Source organism: Suricata suricatta, chromosome 5 (assembly GCF_006229205.1).
Source record: "Suricata suricatta isolate VVHF042 chromosome 5, meerkat_22Aug2017_6uvM2_HiC, whole genome shotgun sequence".
In the NCBI taxonomy this organism is placed as follows: Eukaryota; Metazoa; Chordata; class Mammalia; order Carnivora; family Herpestidae; genus Suricata; species Suricata suricatta.
The window spans coordinates 67,941,340-67,955,238 of record NC_043704.1 but is presented as its reverse complement, the minus strand read 5'-3'; the positions used below and the strand labels follow the sequence as shown (position 1 = coordinate 67,955,238).

Genomic DNA, 13,899 nt, shown 5'->3' with positions numbered 1-13,899 from the left:
TTGGCATTTTTGTAAAGAGCTTCAGAGATATAATTTTTAATATATTCACAGAATTGTGCAACCATCACCACAGTCAATTTTAGAACTTTTTCATCATTCCCCATCCCTAAATCTCCCAGTCCTAGACAACTACTCACGCATCCTTCAGTTTCTATGGATTTGAATATAATGGACATCTCATATAAATGGAATCATACCATACATGTGGTCTTTGTGACCAGTGTTATTCACTTAGCATATTTTCAAGGTTCAAGTATGTTGGAGCATGTATCAGTACTTTTATTCTTGTCTGTTGCCAAATAATATTACATTGAATGGATAAAGCACATTTTTTATTCACTTAGTTAATAGACATTTGGACTGTTTCCACTTTTTGACTATTATGAATGATGTTACTATGAACATTTGTGTATAACTCTTTGCATGGATATGGTTTTACTTTACTTTGGTATATACTTAGAAATGCAATTGTTGGATCATATGATAATACATGTTTAACACTTTGAAGAACTGCCCAAACTGTTTCCAATATGATTACATCATTTTATTCTCTTACTAGCAATATATAAAGGTTCCAATTTCTTTACTTTTTCACCAACACTTATTTCTCATTTTTTAAAATAGATTTTAAGTAACTCTCCCTGCACAATGTGGGGCTTGAACTCACAACCTCAAGATCAAGAGTCACATACTCTACCACCTGAGTCAGCCAGTGCCCCATCCTCTTTTATTGATTATAGCCAACCTGCTGGATGTGAAGCATGTCTCATTATGCTTTTGATTTGTACTTCCCTAATGACTGATGACAAGCATCTTTTTTTTTATAGTTTATTGTTAAGTTGGTTTCCATAAAATACGCAGTGCTCATCCCCACAAGTGCCCTCCTCCATGCCCACCATCCCCTTCCTTGTCCTCCTCCCCCTTCAGCCCTCATTTTGTTCAGTATTCAAGAGTCTCTCATTATTTGCCTCCCTCCCTCTTCCTATTTTCCCACTTTCCCTCCCCTATTGTTCTCTGTTAAGTTTCTCCTGTTATACTTATGAGTGAAAACATATGGTATTTGTCCTTCTCTGCCTGACCTATTTCACTTAGCATCACACCCTCGAGTTCCATCCCCATTGCTACAACTGGCCAGATTTCATACTTTCTCATTACCATGTAGTATTCCATCGTATATATAAACCACATCTTCTTGATCCATTCGTCAGTTAATGAACATTTAGGCTCTTCCCATGATTTGTTATTGTTGGAAGTGCTGCTATGAACATTGGGGTACATGTGCCACTATGTATAAGCACTTCTATATCCATTGGGTAAATCCCTAGCAGGGCTATTGCTGGGTCATAGAGGAGTTCTATTGTTAATTTTTTAAGGAACCTCCACACTATTTTCCGTAGCAACTGCACCAGTTTACATTCCCACCAGCAGTGCAGGAGGGTGCCCATTTCTCCACATCCTCACCAGCATCTATAGTCTCCTGTTTTGTTCATTTTAGCCACTCTGACCAGTGTGAGGTGGTATCTCAGTGTGGTTTTGGTTTGTATTTGACTGATGATGAGTGATGCTGAGCGCTGTTTCATGTGTCTGTTGGCCATCTGGATGTCCTCTTTGGAGAAGTGTCTATTCATGTTTTATGCTTATTTCTTCACTGGGTCATTTGTTTTTTGGGTGTGGAGTTTGGTGAGTTCCTTGTAGATTTTGGATACTAGCCCTTTATCTGATATGCCATTTGCAACTATCTTTTCCCATTCTGTCGGTTGCCTATTAAGTTTTCTTGATTGTTTCCTTTGCAGTGCAGAAACTTTTTATCTTGATGAAGTCCCAAGAGTTCATTTTTGCTCTTGATTCCTTTGCCTTTGGGGATGTGTCAAGTAGGAAATTGCTGTGGTTGAGGTCAAAGAGGCTGTTTCCTGCCTTCTCCTCAAGGATTTTGATGGTTTCCTGTCTCACATTTAAATCCTTCAGCCATTTTGAGTTTATTTTTGTGTATGGTGTAAGAAAGTGGTCTAGTTTCATTCTTCTGCATGTTGCTGTCCAGTTCTCCCAGCACCACCTATTTAAGAGGCTGTCTTTTTTCCATCGGATACTCTTTCCTGCTTTGTCAAAGATTAATTGGCCATAGATTTGTGGGTCCAGTTCTGGGTTCTCTATTCTATTCCATTGGTCTATGTGTCTGTTTTTGTGCCAATACAATACTGTCTTCATGATGACAGCTTTGTAGTAGAGGCTAAAGTCTGGGATTGTGATGTCTTCCATTTTGGTTTTCTTCTTCAATATTACTTTGGCTATTTGGGGTCTTTTGGGCTTCCATACAAATTTTAGGATAGTTTGTTCTAGCTTTGAGAAGAATGCTGGTGCAATTTTGATTAGGATTGCACTGAATGTGTAGATTGCTTTGGGTAATAACAACATTTTAACAATGTTTATTTCTCCGATCCATGAGCATGGAATGTTTTTCCATTTCTTTGTGTCTTAAATTTCCTACATAGGTTTTCTACAGTTTTCAACATACAGATCTTTTACCTCTTTGGTTAGGTTTATTCCTAGGTATTTTATGATTTTTTGTGCAATTGTGAATGGGATCAGTTTCTTTATTGCTCTTTCTGTTGCTTCATTATTGGTGAATGCAAAATGCAACTGCTTTCTGTATATTGATTTTGTACCCTGCGACTTTGCTGAATTCATGGATCAGTTCTAGTCGGCTTCTGGTGGAGTCTGTCAGGTTTCCCACGTAGAATATCATGTCATCTGCGAAAAGTGAAAGTTTTACTTCATCTTTGCCAATTCTGGTGCCTTTTATTTCCTGTTGTCTGATTGCTGATGTTCGGACTTCTAGCACTCTGTTAAACAACAGTGGTGAGAGTGGACATCCTTGTGTTCCTAATCTCAGGGGGAAAGCTCTCAGTTTTTCCCCATTGAGGATGATATATTAGCTGCGGGCTTTTCATAAATGGTTTTTATGATGTTTAAGTAGGTTTCTTCTACCTCAACTTTATTGAGGATTTTTATTAAGAAAGGATGCTGTATTTTGTCAAATGCTTTTTCTGCATGTATTGACAGGATGATATGGTTTTTTTCCCTTTTGTTAACGTGATGTATCACATTGATTGGTTTGTGAATAATGAACCAGCCCTGTAACCCAGGATTGATCAATCATGGTGGATAATTCTTTTTTATATACTGTTGAATTAGATTTGCTAGTTATTGTTGAGTATTTTTGCATCTGTATTCATCAAGGATATTGGCCTATACCTCTCTTTTTTCTTGGATCTCTGTCCGGTTTGGGAATCAAAGTGATGCTGGTTTCGTAGAATGAGTCCAGTTTTCTTTCTCTTTTTATTTTTTGGAATAGATTGAGAAGAATGGGTATTAACTCTGATTGAAATGTCTGGTAGAATTCTCCAGGGAAGTTATCTGGGCCAGGGTTCTTATTTGTTGGGAAATTTTTGATAACTGATTTGATTTCTTCACTGGTTATGAATCTGTTCAGATTTCCTATCTCTTCCCATTTGAATTTTGGTAGTGTATGTGTTTAGGAATTTGTCCATTTCTTCTTGATTGTCCAGTTTGTTGGCATATAATTTTTTATAGTATTCTCTGATAATTGCTTGTATTTCTGAGGGATTGGTTGTAATAGATCCATTTTCATTCATGATTTTGTCTATCTGGGTGCTCTCTCTTTTCTTTCTGAGAAGCCTGGCTAAAGGTTTATCAATTTTGTTTATTTTTTCAAAAAACCAACTCTTGGTTTCATTGATCTGATCAACTGTTTTTTTGGATTCTATAGTGTTTGTTTCTGCCCTGATCTTTATTATTTCTCTTCTGCTGGGTTTGAGGTGCTCTTGCTGCTCCCATTCTGGTTCTTTTAGGTGCTCTGTTAGATTCTGAATTTGTGCTTTTTCTAGTTTCTTGAAATAGGCCTGAATTGCAATATATTTTCCTCTCAGGACTGCCTTTGCTGCATCCTAGAGAGTTTGGATTGTTGTATTTTCATTTTCATTTGTTTCCATATATTTTTTAATTTCTTCTCTAATTGCCTGATTAGTCCAATCATTCTTTAGTAGGGTGATCTTTAACCTCCATGACAAGCATCTTTCATGGGCTTGTTGGCCATACATATATTTTCTATGGAGAAATTTGAGTCCTTTGCCCATTTTCTAATTGGGTTGTCTTTTTGTTGTTGAGTTTTAAGAGTTCTTTATATATTCTGGATCTAAGTCCTTTATCAGATACATGATTTGTGACTATTTTCTCCCATTCCCAAATTTTTGCACTTTGTTGATGGATGTCCTTTCAAACACAAAAGCTTTTGGGGCCTCTGGCTAGTTGAGTTGGGTTAAGCATTGGCTCAGGTCATGATCTCATGGTTCTCAAGTTTGAGCCCTGCATCAGGCTCTGTGCTGACAGCTCAGAGCCTGAAGTCTGCTTTGGATCCTTTGTTTCCCTCTCTCTGACCCGCACCTGCTCATGCCCTCTCTCTCTCTCTCTCAGAAATAATAAACATTAACAAAATTTTTTATTTCAATTTTTTTCTTTAAAGGAGTTGTCTGTGAGAGGCGCTGATTAAATGGTTCATATATACCACAACCCTTGATCACTTCTCAGCCTTTTGGCTAAGATCAAGTGTATACCACAACCTCTGCTTTTGTTTTATTCCCTCTAAATCATATTTTGAAATGTAAATAAATATCACTGCATAATTCTCTAGTGTAAAGTTCTTTAGAGTGTGGCCTTTGCCTACAATACAGTGAATTTTAAACCCTTCAGCCCTGCTTAGAAGGCTGGTATGGCCTACTACTGAGTCTAAGCCACTCTGGGCTTTGGGTTGCTTGAATATACCAGGCTCTCAACCCTTACTGGGTGTCTCCTCCATGGCTCGCTCTCTCTCTTTCTAGCATATTCTTCCTCCTGCCCACTGTACTTGGCTAACTTCCCATCATCCTTCAGGCTCCAATTTAGATACCACATCATCAAAAAGCTCTGCTTGACCTCCAAAATCTAGGTTAGGTGCTCCTCCTCTGAGGTCTCAGAGCAGTTGTCAGCCTTCAGCACTTCCCACCCTATTTTACAGCTGTTTACCTGGGACACTGAAAGTTCTGTGAGAGCAGGAATCATGTCTACCTCAGTGCCTAGCACAGGGACAGATATATAGGAGGTCAAAATATATTTGTTCACTTAATAAGTGAATAAATTAATACAAAGTTAATCATAATATGGCCCCTTATCTCTCTAGCCTCATTTTCTGCCACTTGTTACCTACACCCAAAGACACATATTTACACTACTTTAGCCATATGAAATTATGTCCAGTTCTCCAAACATATTGAGTCCTCTCATACCATATCTGCCTTTGCAGTTGCTACTCCTTCTATATGGGAATACTCTACCTCACTGGAAAACTTGGTGAACTCCTATGAAATTCTGAAATTTGTTTAATTATCATAGTCTTGGTGAAGCCCTCCCTAACTCCTCAACTTCCCTCCAAACTCAGGCAAGTTAGGTCTCTCAGGGTCTGTATGTCTATTTGTATTGCAACTGTCTTATCAGTGACCTTACCAATTCTCAGTGCTTAGCATACAGTAAAAACTTACAAAAGTTTTCTGAATGCAGAAGGAAATAACAAATAGGCATACAGGGAGGCAGATGTATTTAAGGAGACCGTAATAGAAGAGTGGTCTAGAACTTGACTCTAGAAATAAAAAGAAAGGACCAAGATAATGTTTTAGAAAAGTCAATGCACCTTAATAATAGACCTAACATACAGAGAATAGAAAGTGCAGAAGAGAATAAACTGTGGGTCACCTAGGTATACCAGGTCAGAGAAGGGCAGGGAAATGGCAAGGGAGAAAATGGGCTTGCCAGCTACCAATAGTTTTATATTCTGATAAGATACCTAGAAAACACACTAGACTATGTGTTGTACAGTGCTTAATTGTAAACAGATGGGAAGGGTAAAGTTAAGGAATAAATTTTCATGCAGCAGTAATACATTTTAAACTTAATAACTTCTTAGAAAGGATAAGTTTTAAACAGGCACCTCCACAGTCTATGACAAGAAAAGCACACGTGTGTATGTCTATTTTGGAACTCCTAAGTACCTCATAGGAAGTGATCCAATACACAGCGTGGAGTGAAGATGACTGGGATAAAAGACAAAGTAGAGCAGGAAGAAAATAAACTTCAAAATACCTGCATACAATACAATCTCTATGAGATCTTTAATGTGGGTCCTGCTAGTCTCGGAAGCAAGAAGAGGTGACGTCCCATTGGGGGCTGGAACAACAAGAGGCCCGACTAAAAACGCACATGCTCCACCAAGATAACTGAGCATCGACGCGATGGCTGTGGCAGTGGCCCGTTCGTCTGCAGAAAACCACGTTGTGGACAGGAATGGAGCTGCATTCATTACCGTTGGGCCTGCCAATCCATTTAACAACTGTCCTCCATGGATTAATCTGGAATTAAAAAAAATTAAAAGGTTGCGAGGTAGTTGAAGTGGGTATTTCTACACAAAAAGAAGTTAGCCAAACTGCAGTTTAACTATGGCAATAAGGATATGTGTTTGTAAAGAATATGACACATACGACAGGTGAAGTATGTTGACTCCCCAGGAGGGAGATAAAATACAGTACTAGTTACCCCTTATTCATTTTACAAATATTTACTGAAGCCTCTGATTCATGCCACATACCAAACTAAATACTCCAAATAACCTTATTTCATTTGTTATAACAATACCATGTGGTAGCTATTATTATCTCTATTTGTTGAGATGCTAAAGCCTCTGTTTAGAAAGGTTAAGACACCTGCCCAAGTGCTAACAGGCAAAGCAGAGATTTGGACCTAGTATGACTCCAAAATCCATACTCTTTCTACTAGAGTGCCATTTATAAAGAGATCTAGTAAATGCCACCAGCCATTCAAAAAAATAATACAGATGCACTCAACATTTCTTAAAATAAAATATTTAAACAGTATGATGGAGAGGCGACTGGGTGGCTCAGTCAGTTAAGCATCTGACTTCGGTTCAGGTCATATCTCATGGCTTGTGAGTTCGAGTCCCACATCGGGCTCTGTGTTGACAGCTGAGAACCTGGAGTCTGCTTTGGATTCTGTGTCTCCTCTCTCTGCCCCTCCCCCATTTGTGCTCTGTATCTCTCTCTCTCTGTGTCTCGAAAATAAATCAACATTAAAAAAAAATCTTTAAAGTACAATGGAATATTACTCAGCCATAAAAAGAATGAAACTTATCATTTGCAACAACATACATACAGCTAGAGAGTATAATGTTAAATGAAATCAGAGATAGACAAATACCATATGATCTCACTCATATGTGGAATTTAAGAAACAAAACAAATGAGTAAAGGAAAAAAAGAGAGAGAAAGAAACAAACCAAGAAATAGACTTTTACAGAGAAGAAATTGATGGTTACCAAAGGGGAGAATAGTGGGGCGGGGTGATGAAAAAAGTAATAAAATGATACAAAACATTTCATGCCTACCTTGTGTCAGGTGAGGGGGAAAAAAAGTCATTATGGTATCTTCTAATAGAAAAGGAACTGGTTGAGGAACTGGAGGATGTAGGTTCTGGCCCAGCTCTGCAACTAACTAGTTGAATGGTTCTGGGCAATATATCTTTGTGCAATTCTACTTCCCATAAAACGAGATAGTCTAAATTCAATATCCACTTACTGAGCATCTGTTAGGTTAAGCTACTGTACTCACAGGAGCACTACGTCCCTCCCAGTTCTAATGCTCTGTAGCTTTAATGGTAAGGGTTAATGAAAAGTAGTTTCTTGCTTCTATTCCATTTGTTCTCTTGATTATCTTTTCTCAATATTCTATTAAGTGTTCTATACTATTCCTTGCCAAACAAACCCTCTTCTCCCATTGCTCCTCCAATTCCCAACATATACATTCACATTCAAGAGTAGCCTTGAAGGAGAAAAGAAGGCAGAAGTCCAAAAAGCATATGAAAGAAAAGGAGGCAAGTCAAACTCTCCTGGGAGGTAGGGGAAGAGGAAAGAACAGTATATGTGATGTACATGTGACACTTTCCCCTCTGTTTTGCAATTCGACCATGAGGATACCAAATCCTTTTTATTTTTAAGTTACTGCCACCTAAGAGACTGAGAAATATTTTTTGAATATAGAAGGAAATAATAAACAGGCATATGGGAAAGAGGTAGGGCCCTATTGTAGAGGCATAAGTGAGTGGGAAGTGAAATATGTGAATTAGGTCTGCTCAAATTTTCAAAAATGTTGGAAAAATTATTTGAAAGCAAAAATAGCTCTAAGCATCATTACTACTACTAAATTAAGAAGACTGAAGGCATTTAAAAATCTTCTTGTGAACGGGAAACTATTTTCTAGATGACAAAAACAATTTAAACTGTTTATGAAACCAAATACCTACTCCAAACACCAGTGGATCCCAAGCTATAACAGAGCAATTTCATCAGAGAAATACTTTGAAACAATTATCATTGACTGGCTTTATTCATGGTTCGTGATGTCACAACAGACAGTGCATGATGGCTCAGAGAGTAACTGCTTTGATATTTAATACCTTTAATGGTGTGTTCCTGAAGGACTCATCTCATCTAGAAGGAGAAGGGCTGGAATGAGTAAATTTTATTATGCCTAAAAATGTTAAGAGTAGAATGCGAACATGGAAGAAACAATCTATTAAAACAAAAAACAAAACAAGATAAAACAGTATGAATCCTGAGAGGATCAAGGCATAAAACTCAAGTTACTGCCATGCCTTAACTATGTATTACTTCTCACTGGAATCACAGACTATTTTTTTAAGCAGCAAACATAAGTCACAGAAGGTGTGAGTTTGTGATAAAAATAGTATCCAAAGCAGGTATATCAGCACAAGGGACATTTCGGAAGGACTGTAAATCCACAAGGTCACTGAACTTGGGGGGGGACCAACCTAAAACATGAATTGCCATAGCAAAAAATCATCTTGGGAATTAAAACATGCTAACTTGGTGTTTAAAAATTATTCTAGGTGCACCTGAGTGGCTCAGTTGGTTGAGCATCTGACTCTTGATTTTGGATCACATCATGATCTCATGGCTTAAGGGTTTGAGCCCTGCACTTCAGCACAGAGTTTGCTTGGGATTTTCTCTCCCCCCCCCCCCTGCTCCTTCTCTGCACACATTCTCTCTCTCAAAATAAACAAACTTTAAAAAATTATTGTAGTAATTATATACATTTTGCATTAGAAGTCATAATGCACAAATGCATTCCTTACAAATTAACTCAGTAGGAGAACTGGACCCACACAGGATTTTGGGTTAACTCTGAATTCATGGGAAACTTGACAGGGAAACCCAGTCCCTGCTCTTCCCAACATCTTTACGTTTTGCAGAGATGTCCTGTTCTTTTTCACACTTGTATTCTAGAGTGCCTCAGGGCACGGCAGTTAGTAAAATAACTGTTGTCCTGCAATATTAAGATTTTCGTGTTTGCCTGACACTGTTTTCTGTACCTACCATTAACTTACTCTATTTTATGAAATTAGTTTATAATATATATATTTATTATATATATATTTATTTTAGAGAGAGGACATGTGCAAGTAGGGGGCGGGGGAGAGGGAGAGAGAATCTTGAGCAAGCTCCATGCTGAGCATGGACGTGGAGTTCAATCTCATGACCTGGGCTGAAATCAAGAGTCAGATGCTCACCTCACCGAGCTACCCAAGCACCCCTAAAAATATATTTAAAAATAAAATTCAGTTTATATCTAAAATCTAGTTTTCCCATTCTAACAGTAATGTAAAATTAGAGGTATGGTTTCTTTTTGAAAAAAGGTGGCCACAAGACTAAAATCATACAAATATTACAATCAACTCTTTACAATGACAATAAAGGAGATTAAATAATTTATAAGCGGTTCAATACAAGCTATGGTATTTAACTTGTTCAACAAACATGTACTGAGTATATGTATTTGGTAGGCGTTGTGAAGGTATAAGCATATGGGAATATGAAATTAAAAAGCTAAAGTCCTTGCCCATTGAATTCTTAGGAGTAGTTTAAGTGTCACCTATCAGCACTGTACCAGGAATATAAAGAAAAATAAGGCAATAATTAGTCCCGCCTTTCATGCTTGTGAAGCCTGTGATAAGAGTACTAATGGAGGTCCTCACATATCTTCCTGCTCTTCTGACCTCTGGCTCTGATCTGACAACATCATCGCAAGTATGCATGTTGACCTGAAAGTCAGACTCCAAGCTCTAGTGCCTTGCCAAAAGCTGCCCCTTGGCAACCCCTTGAGTCTGAGGAGTACATACAAAGTTTGTGGTCCACTCTTGGAAGAAGAGACGTGAGAAAAAGGCTTGTTGCAGGCATATCTGGAGTCTTGTGTAGCTAGAACGTGATGAGAAGGGGGGCACACCTCCCTGGCCCTAAAGATTCCTCGGCACATAGGGAACAATACAGCTGAAGGAAAGTCAGAGTGGCAACTTTGAGGCAAGGAGCCCAGGGCAAAGACCCTTCAGCAGAACTGGCCATAGCAACAGGGGGGATACAAAACAGGCGGTTTGGGGGACTGTTCTTAGCCATATAACAGATGTGGCTAGTAAGTGACGGGATACTGGGAAGGCATACTTAAGTCTATAAAAATGTACAATAAGTGATTGAATATAGGTCAGAAACTAAAAAAAGAGAGAGAGATCAAAGCTAAGAGCTATATGTTAGGGTTGGGGAATAAACACTGGTGAATAACAATGTATATATATATAATATTTTTTTATGTTTTTTTGGGGGAAGAGTGGGAAAGACAGACATGGAGACACAGAATCTGAAGCAGGCTCAAGGCTCCAAGCTGTCAGTGCAGAGCCCAATGTGGGGCTTGAATCCACAAACCATGAGATCAAGACCTGACCCGAAGTCAGATTCTTAACCAACTGGGCCACCTGGGCACCCCACCAATACTATTTAAATAGAGGGAAATGAGTCTAGAAAAACAACTAAGAAGCAATTACAGAGGTAGGAAGAAAATAATAAAAGAGGAAAGAACATAACACAGCAACTAAAGAGAGACGGGTTTTGAAAAGATGAGGATGAGTGGTTGATAGGTCAAATTAAATTGAAAGATCATTTGGTATCTGAAATGTAACCATTAGATTTGGCAACAAGGAGGTCATTCATGATCTGAGGAGAAGCTGTTTTAGCAGAATGTTGAGGAAGAAGCTAACACTTGTGAGGAAATGGAAATTTGGACTTAGACCATACAAACTGTTAGATGCCAGAACAAAAATTATGTATATAAGCTTGGCAAAGTGACAAGAAAACAACACCCAGCCTAAACGAATTGTCTGGACCAAAAAGTCTCTGTTGCCTTCACATACTGAAAGGTAAATGCAGCTCACTATGATTGTCCTAATGCTTTTTAGCACTCCGAAAGAAGCTGGCTTTCAGAAATTAATACCTATTGATCTGGGCTGACTGTCAAGAGAAGTGATTCACAATCTTCAGTAAAAGGAAGTAGATCCCATAACTTAATGTCAATTTTTCTGCGTCATCATTATACACTTCAGTTTTATTTTGCAAGTTAAAGTTCCTTACAGATAAGGACCATGGCTTCTAAATTTGCCACAGTGTCTCACGAAGTGTGGGTGCTCTCTGGTAGAACACAGACTGATTCAGGGTCAGAGAAGTAGCATTGCTGAAATACACTACTTGCCTTGTAAAACTCTCAATTACCTAGACACATACATCAGATCCACTGATAAATTTTAAAAAGTTTAAATTCAGTGATACAAAAACCAAGACGATTAACAAATACTCTAGAAATAAAGCTTTAAAAAACAAAACAAAACAAAACAAAAAAACCACATTGAGGGTGGTAAAAGCACAGCCAATTCAAGTGCTGTAGACCCAGGAAGGGTGGGCAGAAGTCTGGACACAGGTAGCTCCCAGGGACAAACCGTGCGCAGAAAGGGAGCTCGCCAGGAGGTTGACTGGTTGACTCGGTCACTCACGGGCTTTAACTCTTGCCTCCTCACCTGAAACTTCACACGTGAGAGTGGCCAGTAGACACTCACTGTTGGGAATGCAAGTCTCTGAATTCTGCAGGCCAAGATGTGACAGATCTGCCAAGGGCAGGTGTGTTGCCCTCTTTCTTCATCCCTGTTTCCTCTGATTCCTTGTTTTTTCCCCTCTCACCTTTCCCCAAAGCTCTTATCTCCCCTTTTCCCTCGGGCCTTTTTCCCTTTGCCTTTTTTCCTCCTACCTAGCTTCTGCCTACTTCTGAGGCCAAGTTTGTCTCATCCCCACAGGCCTGGTGGCAAAACGGGCGAGAAAGTCATTTTCCTAGCAGGCTGAGAGGATAATTAAAGACCTAGAGTTTTCTCCACCAGCAGCAGCAGCAGAACTAGATGGTAGACAGTAGTGCTGCCTACTAGTGAGTGTCAGAACTGCTTAGGGGTGCTCCCGTGTAAATAAAAAGAGGAAAAAAAAGTTTCTCAAGTCGCCGCTGCATGACGTCGGGCAGGCGGGGGGCGGGGGTCTGCGCTCTCCCAGGTGGCCGCGCGCTGGACTTTATTGTGCCGCAACAAGCCCCCATTCCCATTGTTTGTGTTTTTTTCAAAATATGGCAAAGGTTCAGGTGAACAATGTAGTGGTGCTGGATAACCCTTCTCCTTTCTACAACCCGTTCCACCTCGAGTGCATCGAGGACCTGTCTGAAGACTTGGAATGGAAAACTATCTATGTGGGCTCTGCAGAAAGTGAAGAATACGATCAAGTTTTAGACTCTGTATTAGTGGGCTCTGTTCCTGCAGGAAGGCATATGTTTGTATTTCAGGCTGATGCACCTAATCCAAGACTCATTCCAGACGCAGATGCAGTAGGTGTAACAGTTGTACTAATTACATGCACCTATCGAGGTCAAGAATTTATTAGAGTTGGCTATTATGTAAATAACGAATATACTGAGACAGAATTAAGGGAAAATCCGCCAGTAAAACCAGACTTTTCTAAGCTTCAAAGGAACATTTTGGCATCTAACCCCAGGGTTACAAGAGTCCACATTAATTGGGAAGACAACACAAAAAACTGGAAGATGCAGAGAGCAATAATCCAAATCTACAATCACTTCTTTCTACAGATGCATTACCTACAGCGTCAAAGGGATGGTCCACGTCAGAAAACTCACTAAATGTCATGTTAGAATCCCACATGGACTGCATGTGACCACCTGCCATCCCTTTAGTACAAATTAAGCTTACAAAAACACACAGAACTATTTCCCTGAAATTCCATAAGTACATAGTCAAGACACAAAGTGAAGAATTTGTTTAAAAATCATCCTGTAGAAAGTTTATAAGAAAACCAGTATTTGAGCAAATTGTGGAATATAAATACAATTATTTTTAAGTAATTTTTTTCTCTAATGTGTTATTTTATTTGTTCTGAAACTAATCTGATTAAAACATATATATTATTTTCTTCTCCTCTATATGTAATTAAAGCACTTATAAAGAAAAAATATAAAGCATTAGACCAGGGTGTAAAGCTGTCTTAGCCTTTTGGACATTAATCTTTGGACCACTATCTTACTGGCCTTCAAAAGAACAAACTTCACAGCAAGTAAAATGTTTCTTCCTGTGATAAATAGTTCGGTTTAATGTAAGGGGCAAATTTCCATTCTTCTTATCCTGTACTTAAAGAAGGGTTTGAACTCAAGTATATGCTACCAAGAACTTCAGGAACTGATTTTCCAGGCCACCGTGAACCGTCTTATGGCTACTATCACATGGAAAGTTAGATAGCATTCAGCTTGGTTCCTAAGATGATGACAAATGTGGTTAATTGTTTATAAAGTCCTCTGGCTGTGGTTTTTGTTTTATAACAGATTAAGACATCAGAATATT

General features: G+C 38.8%; 1 protein-coding gene and 1 pseudogene across 1 annotated transcript in view; one reads left to right on the top strand and one right to left on the bottom strand.

The window, feature by feature from the left end:
- The window catches only part of SLC49A4 (solute carrier family 49 member 4), an 80,779-nt gene that overhangs the window by 47,013 nt on the left and 19,867 nt on the right, over positions 1-13,899 (bottom strand). The window contains exon 3 of the mRNA XM_029939447.1: positions 6,190-6,455. Coding sequence (XP_029795307.1) covers positions 6,190-6,455 — 266 coding nt within the window. The remainder of the gene's footprint in view (positions 1-6,189; positions 6,456-13,899) is intronic.
- Positions 12,474-13,375, top strand: LOC115291812 (annotated as a pseudogene).